General features: G+C 42.3%; 1 protein-coding gene across 1 annotated transcript in view; it reads right to left on the bottom strand.

Moving 5' to 3' along the window:
- Positions 1-342: 342 nt before the first annotated feature.
- LOC124721312 (vacuolar protein sorting-associated protein 26B-like) overlaps positions 343-15,920 on the bottom strand; it is a 70,966-nt gene continuing 55,388 nt past the window's right edge. The window contains exon 7 of the mRNA XM_047246225.1: positions 343-1,155. Coding sequence (XP_047102181.1) covers positions 1,144-1,155 — 12 coding nt within the window. The 3' untranslated portion in view covers positions 343-1,143. The remainder of the gene's footprint in view (positions 1,156-15,920) is intronic.

The following is a 15,920-nucleotide window of genomic DNA, read 5'->3' as shown; positions in this document are numbered from 1 at the left end:
ACTCGCTACATAATTTAACATTCTGCAACATGTTAAAATATTGTTGCTTTCATCACTTACATCTTGAAGTTCTAACATTCTCCGCAAATCAACAGACACAATATAATTATTCTTGACTCTTCCATGAGTATTAACTGCAATGATGACAAGCTAAAACATTATTTACTTTACAATTTCATCTTATTTATGTTCTCAACCAATTACAGGGCATAAATAACATATTTAGAATGAAAGAGAGATAAGCATAAAGTCAGACAAAGTAACAAAATATTGAAAACAATACATTTTCAATAAAACATACAGAACTCTTTCAAATAAAACAGAGAAAAACTACCAAAATACATAAACACACATAAAGGACATATCATCACATCAGAAACACTGCAAAAAGAAAGTAGTGCCAGACACTGGTATAAAATAACACTTCAAAAAAAAACTACTTTCATAAAAGGCTCAATTTTTCCTTTTTGAATCATGATGTCATTCAATATGTATATATTGAATCATAATGTTACCCAGAATGTATAAATCCCACTTTGAGTTATAACATTTCAACAGCAGCACTGATTTGATTGCTGTCTTTTCACATAACAAAATATTTAGAGAACAACATTCTTTTACTAAAAGCTGCTTTGTAAAAGACTATACAGACATTTCACATCTCCTGAAGATAATGGCACATATATGCAATACATCATACAAGAAAAACACAGTATTTGTAGGACAAAATTGATACATACTGCACACTGAATATAGTTACAACAAATGTGTGCTATGTACAGAGTCACTGAGTAATGAGAACAGCACTCCCAGTAGTAAATACTCGAAGTTCTTAAGCACAGTTACATATTTCACATGACCATGTGCATCAGGAATGGGAGCATGTGAACTTATTTGCATAGTACTTTACACAATCTGGCTTTTGTACAGTCAGTCATCAGCCTTGTCACCATCAACAGGCGCTTTCCTTCTCAAATCATTCTCAGCACCTGACACTGTACCCTTGTCTTCGTCTTCTCGTTTCATATCTTCAATTGGTTGGTTGGAGGTGTGTTCCTGAGTTCCTGGAATTGCATGAGGCAGTTGGGGTGATGTCCTTGAGGATGTTTGAAGATTTTTTCGAGTTTTTTCACCCTTTCACCATTACGTTATTTCCTATAAAATGGAGAAAACTAGTTTTTAACTTTGATGCCAATATTTATCTCGGTAACGCACTATACCATTATATACTGATGCCTAGTATGAAGCATTCTAAAAGACAAATATTTAAACCAGTTTTTACACACCTCTTGTGAGAACACAAAATTAAGATCACTGCTAAATTCAAATACAGTTACTTCCATTGAAGTATCAAATCACTGGGCAGGTCTTACGTGGTCCTCATATTGGAAGTTCCTGTTGTTGAACTGCACTTCATGTCTATGATAGGGATTCATGTGAAGGACATGGGTAATGTCTTTGCACCTTTGTCTCCTTGATGTAGGATCATCACCCATGACTTTGGACATTACGGAGGATGCATTAAAGACTAAAGTAGCATTTTAATAATTTTTCTATTAGATTGACCTCCAGCACAGGTGTAAAAATCCAAATTAATGTGCTTGGTTTATAACTTATAGGTCAGTGTTTGGAGTTTTAACATTCACAGTCCTTACAGTCCTTAGTTTGGGCAGCCAAGTTCCATATGTATACCAGCTACCTTGCTTCATCAATTGTGGTGATGAACTGTTAGGTGTAATCCTCCTGAGCACCATAAGGTTGAAACGGAAACTAAGTATCCATTGCTATTTCAGCCTCAAGACCATGGATCAGGAAAAATGGCATGAAACCTGTGTTGTCCTAAGATTTGCTGTGTAGTTTGTGAAAATCACAAGCATCATCATACCTGAACATCTATCTTCAATGTCAACATACATAAAGAGAATATCTGCCAACAACTTGAAATACTTTTCCACAAACATCAATCATTACACATTGTGCTCTATGCTCTATACCCCTTCTACAAGGATTCTGGCAATTTCTGGAGCTTTGGCACTCTTGATGACAGTTGTGGTTGATGTAGTCAGCGCACACTATTATCCATTTATACCCATTTGTCAACTTTGAAAACCACTCCAAAAATTCAGTTTCATTCCAGTGAAAGGGAACAACTACAAGAGGATTTGGTATCAGATGTCCTGGGGGCAACTGAGATACATGCTTCCACTGTTGACAATAAAGTGGCTTACTTAATGTCAGACAGATTGGTGGAGACCTGGTCAATGATGCCTACTTCTGATTCTGTCAAGGATATTTGCAAATCTGAGATGACATGATGGAGTATTGACAAAAATACTTCACTATGGTGGGCCATAAAGGAGTTTTGATGACAAGCAAACATTTCCATCCCAATGGACCCTAATTCCATTTATACCATGTTCCATCTAAGAATCTGAATTCTCCTGTGACAGTTTCTTCCTTCATTAAGGCATCTGTGAACTTCAGGAATGCTGGATATTCATTTTGTTTGGCTGCAATGTTTGTCAGTGCAATAATGAGTGGGTTATCATCAGCACCAGGAGATACTGTGAAGGGCAGTCGATATCCAGGTGTTTATGCCCATTTCTGTATACCGTATTTACTTGAATCCAAGCCGCACTTTTTTTCCAGTTTTTGTAATCCAGAAACCCGCCTGCGGCTTAGAATCGAGTGCAAAGTAAGCGGCAGTTCTGCAAAATGTTGGTAGGTGCCACCACAACTAACTTCTTCCGTCGAATTATGTAGCGCTACACAGGTATGATTTGCAGGCACAAAGATAAATACTGGCGACAAAACCCCTGCGTCAGTAAATAAAAAAAAAAAAAAAAAAAAAAGTGGAAGACGAGCTTTTTTCACCGCCCCGAGTTTCGACCACTGCATTTTCATACATTATCCAACAAAGTAAATACAAATTCCATATTGTTCATCTTTGAATGTAGCAGCATTTCAGCGTACTACGAAAATCCGACTGGCAAGATTGTTTGTCTGAATTTTTTCCTACCTGGGACAAGAGATCATTGCTAATAAGAACTTTTATGAATTGTGAATCATATGCAGTATTCTCTTCACCATAAGAATAATACGAATATAAACATTTTGCCTTGTATTCTTTCGTGTTTGCTGCTATCTCATATAATTCCTGTCTGCCTAATAAACTACGAAACTAGAGTGAGACAACAGCAAATGCGGAATAATATACATATCATGTCATGTTTATATTGGTATTGTTCTTATGCCTAATAGTGATACAGTCAGAAATGAAGCACGGCAATTGACAAGATTTTTAAATCTAAGATGACTAATTTCTGTACAGAATGTAATGTACTAAAGAGGCGTCTGCAAAGATTTTCAACCGGAGAAAAATTTTCGCTAAACGCTCGTTCAGAACATCTTCTATCATACGCAGTCTATTATTTGGTTCTTGTTGATCATTATCAAAGAAAGCATCAGTGTAAGTAATAGCAAATAGCAAGCAGTCTCTTGCCATTGTTCCGCTAATGAGACGATTCCTCTTTTTTTTTTTTTTTTTTTTTTTTTTAAGCGGCTGTTGCGCGCACAAAAGCAAGCTGCTGCAGGTCATAAACACTCATTATCAGAATGCGACAAACAATGCATGACACAGTACAGTAATGCATTTTCAGCTTAGAATGACGTGAACACCTATAACGGCACTTGCCAGATCAAAGAAAAATAAGCAATCAATTCAAACCAGACGAAGCACGTGATAAAGGAATGGTACCCGTATAAATACGGATGGAGCACCTGACGCATAGCAATTGCTACATGGTAAAGCTTAACTGCTAAGCTTAACTCGAACCAAACTACTGTAGCTGTATCGTCATTCATTCGACCTAAACTGAATTACAATGGACCAACTATGTTTTGATTTGGATGTGCGGCCTAAAACTCTTCTCTCCCTTGGAATTTCGAGTCTCGAATTTCAGGTGCGGCTTAGATTCGGGAAAATTTTTTTTCCTTGATTTCGAGTATCATTTCACAGGTGCGGCTTATATTCGAGTGTGGCTTAGATTCGAGTAAATACGGTACAACTGTGATTACGTATTCCTGAAGCTTTAGTGCACATCTTGCCAATTGTCCTGTGGATCCTTCATCCTTGTCAGCCACCATAAAAAAGGGTGCTCAGTCAGAACACTGAATGGTCTACCACATAAATAGGGGCAGAACTTACTGATTGCCCAAACAACAGATAGACACTATTTCTCTGTGAGAGTAATTCTTCTTGGAACTGGAGAGTACTCTTTCAGCACTGCATTAGAATTGTACCTTGCCCATGATCACTTAAATCATTGTGTAGTTCCATCTCTGTATTCACATAAAAAGGGACAGGACTTGGGAAGATTTCAGCATCTCCTCAACCATAAAGAAAATCTTTCTTGCTCCTTGCTTCAAGAATATTTGCCTTCTATCTGTAGCAGTTCTTGTAGTAGCTATGCCATACAAATGAAATCATTTATGAAGCAACAGTAGAAGCACATTGGAAGAAAGCCTCTAAAGTCACTAATATTCTGAGGAGTTCGAAAATCTGTTACTGCTCTTACTTTTTTCGATAAAGAGGAATTTCATTTTTATTAACTAGGTGCACAAAGATTTTTATTTCTTGGGTGACAAAGAGGCACATTCTCAGATTCAGATGAAGCAGTTCCATTTACACATTTCAGCACAGTTGTCAAGAGGCTTAGATACCCTTGAAATATTTCAGAAAGCAACATCTTCATCCTGGTAACAATGACATAATACATTTAGACACCAGATTGGGTTGTCCATCACGCTCTCAAAGATGGCTTGGGTGTTGCGCAGACCAAATGGCCCATCTCTGAACTCAGAGTCAGTCAGGTACTATGAAACCAGTCACTTATTGGTCAGTCACATCAACCTCAATTTGCCAGTAGCTAATCTCCATATTTATAGTGAAGAAATACACACATAAAAAGAAAGTTTTGCATCAGCCCGGTTCCCAGAACTCCTGAAGATAGACATTGACTGTGGATATTGTATCACAGACGCAGTCCCTTTGACTGTCCAAAGATGTCACTAAACCTGCCCAAAGATGTAACCAACAATCATGCGTGAGCAGCGCCTATTAGACAAAGGAGGTTCGACAGCCGATCACTTCCAGTCATTCCAGCAGGAAGGAGGTACACAGCTCATGTTGTCTGTAGCTCATCCATTGGGGGGGGGGGGGTTGCTTTGGGGAAAGAGACTAAACTGCGAGGTCATCGGTCTCATCGGTTTTAGGGAAGGACGGGGAAGGAAGTCGGCCATGCCCTTTCAAAGGAACCATCCCAGCATTTGCCTGGAGCGATTTAGGGAAATCACGGAAAACCTAAATCAGGATGGCCGGACGCGGGATTGAACCGTCGTCCTCCCGAATGCGAGTCCAGTGTGCTAACCACTGCGCCACCTCGCTCGGTAGGAGGTACAGGGAGATAGGAACTGTCAATGACATACCTCGCTCAGACCGCCCAAGGGCTACTACTGCAGTGGATGACCGCTACCTATGGGTCATGGCTCGGAGGAATCCTGACAGCAATGCCACCATGTTGAATAATGCTTTTTGTGCAGCCACAGGAAGTCGTGTTATGACTCAAACTGTGCGCAATAGGCTGCATGATGCACAACTTCACTCCCCATGTCCCTGGCGGTGTCCATCTTTGCAACCATGACACCATGCAGTCATGCAGCGTGGTACAGATGGACCCAACAACATCCCAAATGGACCGCTCAGGATTGGCATCACATTCTTCTCACCGATGACTGTCGAGCTTGCCTTCAGACAGACAATCGTTGGAGACATGTTTGGAGGCAACCCGGTCAGGCTGAATGCCTTATACACACTGTCCAGCAAGTGCAGCAAGGTGAAAGTTCCGTGCTGTTTTGGTGTGGCATTATGTGGGGCCAAGGTATGCCGCTGGTGGCCATGGAAGTCGCCGTAACAGCTGTATGATATGTGAATGCCATCCTCCGACCGATAGGGCAACCATATCGGCAGCATATTGGCGAGGCATTCATCTTCATCGACGACAATTTGCACCCCCATTTTGCTCATCTTGTGAATGACTTCCTTCAGGATAATGACATTGCTCGACTAGAGCAGCCGGTGTGTACAGCAATCTGGACCACCAATTCTGAAGGACTCACTGTATGGTGGTACAACATGCAATGTGTAGTTTTCATGAGGAATAAGAAGGGCAGAAATGTGGTGGTATGTTGATCTCTATTCCAATTTTCTTTGCAGGTTCCGGAACTCTCGGAATCGATGTGATACAAAACTTTCTGAGGTGTGTACTTTGCACCCTTCAGTGCAGTGCAGCCATCAGTGCAGTCCTACCCAGCAGCCATAGGGAGGCTGTTACACACACACACACATACCTCCAAGGCGATCTGTTTCACAGCAAGAGCTTTAATGATTGAAGCAGAAGCTTCTCTTAAGCTGTGTGCTGTATAATGAATTGCAAATTCGCCGTGCTTGTTGCTTTTAGAAGAAAACTGCTGTGTTTTTGCTGTTCTGACAACACCATAAATTGTCAGTGTTACATTAGTATACAGCATGGGAGGTACCAACCGCAAAAAGCCAAAGAAGACTATAGTATGGCCAGAGGAGGCAGGGTGAGAGAAGACAATAGTGAGGAGGAGGAGGAGGAGAAGAGGTAATATCTGCTGGGGTATTTGGTGTTCATCTGTTATACTGGAAACAACAGAATAAAGACCTACCATGAACTGACTGATTAACTTCAATAATGTCCCAAGGTCACACCAATGGATAATGATACTAGAGACCTGGACATTCACTTTGAATGACCAGGATACAGTGAGGAAGATTATGATGGACTACCGTATTGGAAGAACCAATTAGAACAGCACTTCAGAAAAAAACACCACCATTTATGGATCTGCTACATGATCTACCATGGAGGTTCGATGTAGAATCAGTGTGTCACACACTGCTGAACTGCAGATTTGCTGCCATGGTGAAACTACACAACTGAACAAACAAGAACAGACCACCATCATTTGTTCTGGCTGTAGATCCATCACAAGAAGCGAGTTTCAAGAAGGCTAAAGGAAATCTTCAAGGTGAAGAACCTCGTGGGATTTGACACCAAGATCGAGCCTCTCCCAGCAGGATTTGACATTAGACACAATGTTGTAAGTGTCAAAAATAAGGACATGTGGCAAAATATTGTTACAATTAAGCAAAATGCATTAGGTGTGCTGGCAGTCATGACAGTTGTAACTGTACGCAGAGAGAAGAAAAGCCAACATGTATTCACTGTGGGGGGTCACATATTGTGAGCTGATGTGGCTGCAAAGCCTTCAAAGCCCACAATAATGCTGGTGAAAAGAAACAAACACATTCAGAAGAAATTGCTAAGAAGAAGAGGCAGTGAAGAAGGCATAGGAAATGCACAACATTAACTCCAGAGAAGACAGTGCACTGGAAGCAGCCCATCAACCTTGTAGCCAGCTGGCACCCCCCCCCCCTTTCTCCACGAGTGACAGTGGAAGGGGAGGCCAGCCCCCACAGTGTGGGGTCAGAGCAGACAGCACTGAGACACGGAGGAGATAAAGCTGCTGTAGTGACAGCAGGTAGCCCAGAATCCTAAGACCAAGAACCTGGAGTGGAGCTACTGGTTAGGATCGAAGCACTTGCCAATGCAGAAGTGATGAGACTCTACAGCTAGCTTGAGAAGAGATTTTTGAACAGGATTGAGGTGGCAATTCATGCCACAGTGAAGGCTTTGAAACAGCACAGAAGTGCACTACCAGTTCGAGCCTAGGTTTTAGCAGAGGTTTTCCTTTGGCTGTGAGGCAAATGCCGAGACTTCCATTTCTTCCACCAGCCAACAAAGGGTGTCCTCACAAAAGATAAAATAAATTGTGTCCCCACAGATGTACCAAATATTCTCTGGCCCAAACTACATTATTTTGAAAACAGGCCCCAACATCCCTATCAGCAATGGAATGAAGATGATAAAAAAAAGACAGTCCAAAGTGTCAAATTCCTGACAATAGGTATATATTTTTGGTAATCAATACATAAATGCCACATGCAATCTTTCTTCTTCACGAACCTTCTGACAGCCGAATAATGTCTTGCAGAATTTTCTCCACTTCCATATGATTTATTCATCATTCAGCTGGAGCCACCATACCGAAGTACTGAGTTAAGAGGGATATGATACCCAGTGTTGCAAATTGTGTTTCACATTAGATTGTTTCTTTGGTATTGCCTGTACTCCAGACCTGAATTGGTGCAGAATGGTTGATGTTTCTTAGTCATTCTGGGACCTATTGGCAGCTCATAGTAGAAAATACCTAGGGGTAGTCAGTAGTCGTATGATTCTCCATAAATGACACCGAGTTGACCTACCTTGACTGGTTTGTCTATTGCTACACACACACCCTTCACAGCAGTTGCTGCTGTCCATGGCAAATGGTGACCCAAAGTTCTCGTGGGCGAAGGTTATGACTGTCACTGACATATAGATTTCTTTTATGAGTCTGAATATCTTTCTGCACCTGACTAGAGCTTCACAGTTTAACTGTGGATCCAGGTTGTCAAGTAGAACTCTTTTCATTGATGATGGCATAAGTATGCTTTTAAAAGGCAGACAACTGGCCAGAACAATAATCATTACACGAACATTTTCTAGCAGCTTTCACAATCTGGAGCCGCAGTCTTCTACAGTCCATACCATTTATGATCCCTGCAAGAAGTTCCATCAAAGGATAACATTACAGCTATGCATTCTGGAAGAACAGAAAATATCTCAAATATTCTTGCTCCTTGCTTCAAGAATATTTGCCTTCTATCTGTAGCAGTTCTTGTAGTAGCTATGCCATACAAATGAAATCATTTATGAAGCAACAGTAGAAGCACATTGGAAGAAAGCCTCTAAAGTCACTAATATTCTGAGGAGTTCGAAAATCTGTTACTGCTCTTACTTTTTTCGATAAAGAGGAATTTCATTTTTATTAACTAGGTGCACAAAGATTTTTATTTCTTGGGTGACAAAGAGGCACATTCTCAGATTCAGATGAAGCAGTTCCATTTACACATTTCAGCACAGTTGTCAAGAGGCTTAGATACCCTTGAAATATTTCAGAAAGCAACATCTTCATCCTGGTAACAATGACATAATACATTTAGACACCAGATTGGGTTGTCCATCACGCTCTCAAAGATGGCTTGGGTGTTGCGCAGACCAAATGGCCCATCTCTGAACTCAGAGTCAGTCAGGTACTATGAAACCAGTCACTTATTGGTCAGTCACATCAACCTCAATTTGCCAGTAGCTAATCTCCATATTTATAGTGAAGAAATACACACATAAAAAGAAAGTTTTGCATCAGCCCGGTTCCCAGAACTCCTGAAGATAGACATTGACTGTGGATATTGTATCACAGACGCAGTCCCTTTGACTGTCCAAAGATGTCACTAAACCTGCCCAAAGATGTAACCAACAATCATGCGTGAGCAGCGCCTATTAGACAAAGGAGGTTCGACAGCCGATCACTTCCAGTCATTCCAGCAGGAAGGAGGTACACAGCTCATGTTGTCTGTAGCTCATCCATTGGGGGGGGGGGGGGGTTGCTTTGGGGAAAGAGACTAAACTGCGAGGTCATCGGTCTCATCGGTTTTAGGGAAGGACGGGGAAGGAAGTCGGCCATGCCCTTTCAAAGGAACCATCCCAGCATTTGCCTGGAGCGATTTAGGGAAATCACGGAAAACCTAAATCAGGATGGCCGGACGCGGGATTGAACCGTCGTCCTCCCGAATGCGAGTCCAGTGTGCTAACCACTGCGCCACCTCGCTCGGTAGGAGGTACAGGGAGATAGGAACTGTCAATGACATACCTCGCTCAGACCGCCCAAGGGCTACTACTGCAGTGGATGACCGCTACCTATGGGTCATGGCTCGGAGGAATCCTGACAGCAATGCCACCATGTTGAATAATGCTTTTTGTGCAGCCACAGGAAGTCGTGTTATGACTCAAACTGTGCGCAATAGGCTGCATGATGCACAACTTCACTCCCCATGTCCCTGGCGGTGTCCATCTTTGCAACCATGACACCATGCAGTCATGCAGCGTGGTACAGATGGACCCAACAACATCCCAAATGGACCGCTCAGGATTGGCATCACATTCTTCTCACCGATGACTGTCGAGCTTGCCTTCAGACAGACAATCGTTGGAGACATGTTTGGAGGCAACCCGGTCAGGCTGAATGCCTTATACACACTGTCCAGCAAGTGCAGCAAGGTGAAAGTTCCGTGCTGTTTTGGTGTGGCATTATGTGGGGCCAAGGTATGCCGCTGGTGGCCATGGAAGTCGCCGTAACAGCTGTATGATATGTGAATGCCATCCTCCGACCGATAGGGCAACCATATCGGCAGCATATTGGCGAGGCATTCATCTTCATCGACGACAATTTGCACCCCCATTTTGCTCATCTTGTGAATGACTTCCTTCAGGATAATGACATTGCTCGACTAGAGCAGCCGGTGTGTACAGCAATCTGGACCACCAATTCTGAAGGACTCACTGTATGGTGGTACAACATGCAATGTGTAGTTTTCATGAGGAATAAGAAGGGCAGAAATGTGGTGGTATGTTGATCTCTATTCCAATTTTCTTTGCAGGTTCCGGAACTCTCGGAATCGATGTGATACAAAACTTTCTGAGGTGTGTACTTTGCACCCTTCAGTGCAGTGCAGCCATCAGTGCAGTCCTACCCAGCAGCCATAGGGAGGCTGTTACACACACACACACATACCTCCAAGGCGATCTGTTTCACAGCAAGAGCTTTAATGATTGAAGCAGAAGCTTCTCTTAAGCTGTGTGCTGTATAATGAATTGCAAATTCGCCGTGCTTGTTGCTTTTAGAAGAAAACTGCTGTGTTTTTGCTGTTCTGACAACACCATAAATTGTCAGTGTTACATTAGTATACAGCATGGGAGGTACCAACCGCAAAAAGCCAAAGAAGACTATAGTATGGCCAGAGGAGGCAGGGTGAGAGAAGACAATAGTGAGGAGGAGGAGGAGGAGAAGAGGTAATATCTGCTGGGGTATTTGGTGTTCATCTGTTATACTGGAAACAACAGAATAAAGACCTACCATGAACTGACTGATTAACTTCAATAATGTCCCAAGGTCACACCAATGGATAATGATACTAGAGACCTGGACATTCACTTTGAATGACCAGGATACAGTGAGGAAGATTATGATGGACTACCGTATTGGAAGAACCAATTAGAACAGCACTTCAGAAAAAAACACCACCATTTATGGATCTGCTACATGATCTACCATGGAGGTTCGATGTAGAATCAGTGTGTCACACACTGCTGAACTGCAGATTTGCTGCCATGGTGAAACTACACAACTGAACAAACAAGAACAGACCACCATCATTTGTTCTGGCTGTAGATCCATCACAAGAAGCGAGTTTCAAGAAGGCTAAAGGAAATCTTCAAGGTGAAGAACCTCGTGGGATTTGACACCAAGATCGAGCCTCTCCCAGCAGGATTTGACATTAGACACAATGTTGTAAGTGTCAAAAATAAGGACATGTGGCAAAATATTGTTACAATTAAGCAAAATGCATTAGGTGTGCTGGCAGTCATGACAGTTGTAACTGTACGCAGAGAGAAGAAAAGCCAACATGTATTCACTGTGGGGGGTCACATATTGTGAGCTGATGTGGCTGCAAAGCCTTCAAAGCCCACAATAATGCTGGTGAAAAGAAACAAACACATTCAGAAGAAATTGCTAAGAAGAAGAGGCAGTGAAGAAGGCATAGGAAATGCACAACATTAACTCCAGAGAAGACAGTGCACTGGAAGCAGCCCATCAACCTTGTAGCCAGCTGGCACCCCCCCCCCCCTTTCTCCACGAGTGACAGTGGAAGGGGAGGCCAGCCCCCACAGTGTGGGGTCAGAGCAGACAGCACTGAGACACGGAGGAGATAAAGCTGCTGTAGTGACAGCAGGTAGCCCAGAATCCTAAGACCAAGAACCTGGAGTGGAGCTACTGGTTAGGATCGAAGCACTTGCCAATGCAGAAGTGATGAGACTCTACAGCTAGCTTGAGAAGAGATTTTTGAACAGGATTGAGGTGGCAATTCATGCCACAGTGAAGGCTTTGAAACAGCACAGAAGTGCACTACCAGTTCGAGCCTAGGTTTTAGCAGAGGTTTTCCTTTGGCTGTGAGGCAAATGCCGAGACTTCCATTTCTTCCACCAGCCAACAAAGGGTGTCCTCACAAAAGATAAAATAAATTGTGTCCCCACAGATGTACCAAATATTCTCTGGCCCAAACTACATTATTTTGAAAACAGGCCCCAACATCCCTATCAGCAATGGAATGAAGATGATAAAAAAAAGACAGTCCAAAGTGTCAAATTCCTGACAATAGGTATATATTTTTGGTAATCAATACATAAATGCCACATGCAATCTTTCTTCTTCACGAACCTTCTGACAGCCGAATAATGTCTTGCAGAATTTTCTCCACTTCCATATGATTTATTCATCATTCAGCTGGAGCCACCATACCGAAGTACTGAGTTAAGAGGGATATGATACCCAGTGTTGCAAATTGTGTTTCACATTAGATTGTTTCTTTGGTATTGCCTGTACTCCAGACCTGAATTGGTGCAGAATGGTTGATGTTTCTTAGTCATTCTGGGACCTATTGGCAGCTCATAGTAGAAAATACCTAGGGGTAGTCAGTAGTCGTATGATTCTCCATAAATGACACCGAGTTGACCTACCTTGACTGGTTTGTCTATTGCTACACACACACCCTTCACAGCAGTTGCTGCTGTCCATGGCAAATGGTGACCCAAAGTTCTCGTGGGCGAAGGTTATGACTGTCACTGACATATAGATTTCTTTTATGAGTCTGAATATCTTTCTGCACCTGACTAGAGCTTCACAGTTTAACTGTGGATCCAGGTTGTCAAGTAGAACTCTTTTCATTGATGATGGCATAAGTATGCTTTTAAAAGGCAGACAACTGGCCAGAACAATAATCATTACACGAACATTTTCTAGCAGCTTTCACAATCTGGAGCCGCAGTCTTCTACAGTCCATACCATTTATGATCCCTGCAAGAAGTTCCATCAAAGGATAACATTACAGCTATGCATTCTGGAAGAACAGAAAATATCTCAAATATCTTAAGGGTTGTGTCCCATCACAGATAGTTATTCCAGCAAAATAGGTTACTGTTGGTTGGTTGATTGGTTGATCAGGGGAAAGAGGGGGAGGGGGGGGGGGGGGGGGGGGGAGTGCAGCGTAGTCATCGGTCTCATGATATAAGGTGGCAGAAACCAAGGGAGGAACAACACAAATGGCATAGTCCTGTCAAGGGGAAGGGAAAAGGGGGCAAACAAAGAGTGGCGGAGGGTACTTTGAGTACCTCTATTGGTTCTCCCTTCTATTCCAGTCTCTTACTGTTCATGGAAAGAAAGATTGTCAGTATGCCTCTGTGTGGGCTCTAATCGCTCTTATTTTATCCTCATGGACTCTTCGCGAGATATACGTAGGAGGGAGCAATATACTGCTTGACTCCTCGGTGAAGGTATGTTCTCGAAACTTCTACAAAATCCCATACCGAGCTACTGAGCGTCTCTCTTGCAGAGTCTTCCACTGGAGTTTATCTATCATCTCTGTAACGCTTTCGCGCACTGCTCTCCGTTGGATCTTCTCTATCTTTTCTATCAACCTTATCTGGTATGGATCCCACACTGCTGAGCAGTATTCAAGCAATGGGCAAACAAGTGTACTGTAACCTACTTCCTTTGTTTTCGGACTGCATTTCCTTAGGGCTCTTCCAATGAATCTCAGTCTGGCATCTGCTTTACCGACGATTAATTTTATATGGTCATTCCATTTTAAATCACTCCTAATGCCTACTCCCAGGTAATTTATGGAATTAACTGCTTCCAGATGCTGACCTGCTATATTGTAGCTAAATGATAAAGGATCTTTCTTTCTATGTATTTGCAGCACATTACACTTGTCTATATTGAGATTCAATTGCCTTTCCCTGCACCATGCGTCAATTCGTTGCAGATCCTCCTGCATTTCAGTACAATTTTCCATTGTCACAACCTCGTGATATACTACAGGATCATCCGCAAAAAGCCTCACTGAACTTCTGATGTTATCGACAAGGTCATTTATGTATATTGTGAATAGCAATGGTCCTACGACACTCCCCTGCGGCACACCTGAAATCACTCTTACTTCGGAAGGCATCTCTCCATTGAGAATGACATGCTGCGTTCTGTTATCTAAGAACTCTTCAATCCAATCACACAATTGGTCCAATAATCTATATGCGCTTACTTTGTTCATTAAACGACTGTGGGGAACTGCACCAAACGCTTTGCGGAAGTTAAGAAACACGGCATCTACCTGGGAACCCGTGCCTATGGCCCTCCGAGTCTCGTGGATGAATAGCGCGAGCTGGCTTTCACACAATCGTCTTTTTCGAAACCCATGCTGATTCCTACAGAGTAGATTTCTAGTTTCCAGAAAAGTCATTATACTCGAATATAATACGTGTTCCAAAATTCTACAACTGATCGACGTTAGAGATATAGGTCTATAGTGCTGCACATCTGTTCGATGTCCCTTGTTGAAAATGGCGATGTCCTGTGCCCTTTACCAATCCTTTGGAACGCTATGCTCTTCTAGAGATCTGTGGTACACCGCTGCAAGAAGGGGGCAAGTTCCTTCGCGTACTCTGGGTAAAATTGAACTGGTATCCCATCAGGTCCAGCGGCCTTTCCTCTTTTGAGCGATTTCAATTGTTTTTCTATCCCTCTGTCATCTATTTCGATATCTACCATTTTGTCATCTGTGCGACAATCTAGAGAAGAAACTACAGTGCAGTCTTCCTCTGTGAAACAGCTTTGGAAAAAGACATTTAGTATTTCGGCCTTTTGTCTGTCATCCTCTGTTTCAGTACCATTTTGGTCACAGAGTGTCTGGACATTTTGTTTTGATCCACCTACCGCTTTGACATAAGACCAAAATTTCTTAGGATTTTCAGCCAAGTCCTTAAATAGAACTTCACTTTCGAATTCATTGAACGCCTCTCGCATAGCCCTCCTCACACCACATTTCGCTTCGTGTAATTTTTGTTTGTCTGCAAGGCTTTGGCTATGTTTATGTTTGCTGTGTGGTTCCCTTCGCTTCCGCAGCAGTTTTCTAACTGGTTGTTCAACGGTGGCTCTTTTCCACCTCTTACGATCTTGCTTGGCACATACTCATCTAATGCATATTGTATGATGTTTTTGAACTTTGTCCACTAATCCTCAACACTATCTGTACTTGAGACAAAACTTTTGTGATGAGCCGTCAAGTACTCTGAAATCTGCTTTTTCTCACTTTTGCTAAACAGAAAACTCTTCCTACCTTTTTTAATATTTATATTTATGGCTGAAATCACTGATGCAGTTACCACTTTATGATCACTGATTCCTGTTCTGCGTTAACTGTTTCAAATAGTTCTGGTCAGTTTGTCACCAGAAGGTCTAATATGTTATCGCCACGAGTTGGTTCTCTGTTTAACTGCTCAAGGTAGTTTTCAGATAATGCACTTAAAAAAATTCACTGGATTCTTTGTCCCTGCCATCCGTTATAAACGTTTGAGTCTCCCAGTCTATATCTGGTAAATTAAAATCTCCACCCATAACTATAACGTGGTGGGGAATCTACTCTAAATATTTTCCAAATTTTCCTTCAGGTGCTCTGCCACAACAGCTGCTGAGCCATGGGGCCTACAGAGACATCCTATTACCATGTTTGAGCCTGCTTTAATCACGACCTTCACCCAAATTATTTCACATTTCGAATC

Source organism: Schistocerca piceifrons, chromosome X (assembly GCF_021461385.2).
Source record: "Schistocerca piceifrons isolate TAMUIC-IGC-003096 chromosome X, iqSchPice1.1, whole genome shotgun sequence".
Classification (NCBI taxonomy): Eukaryota; Metazoa; Arthropoda; class Insecta; order Orthoptera; family Acrididae; genus Schistocerca; species Schistocerca piceifrons.
This window is presented reverse-complemented; position numbering and strand designations above follow the sequence as displayed.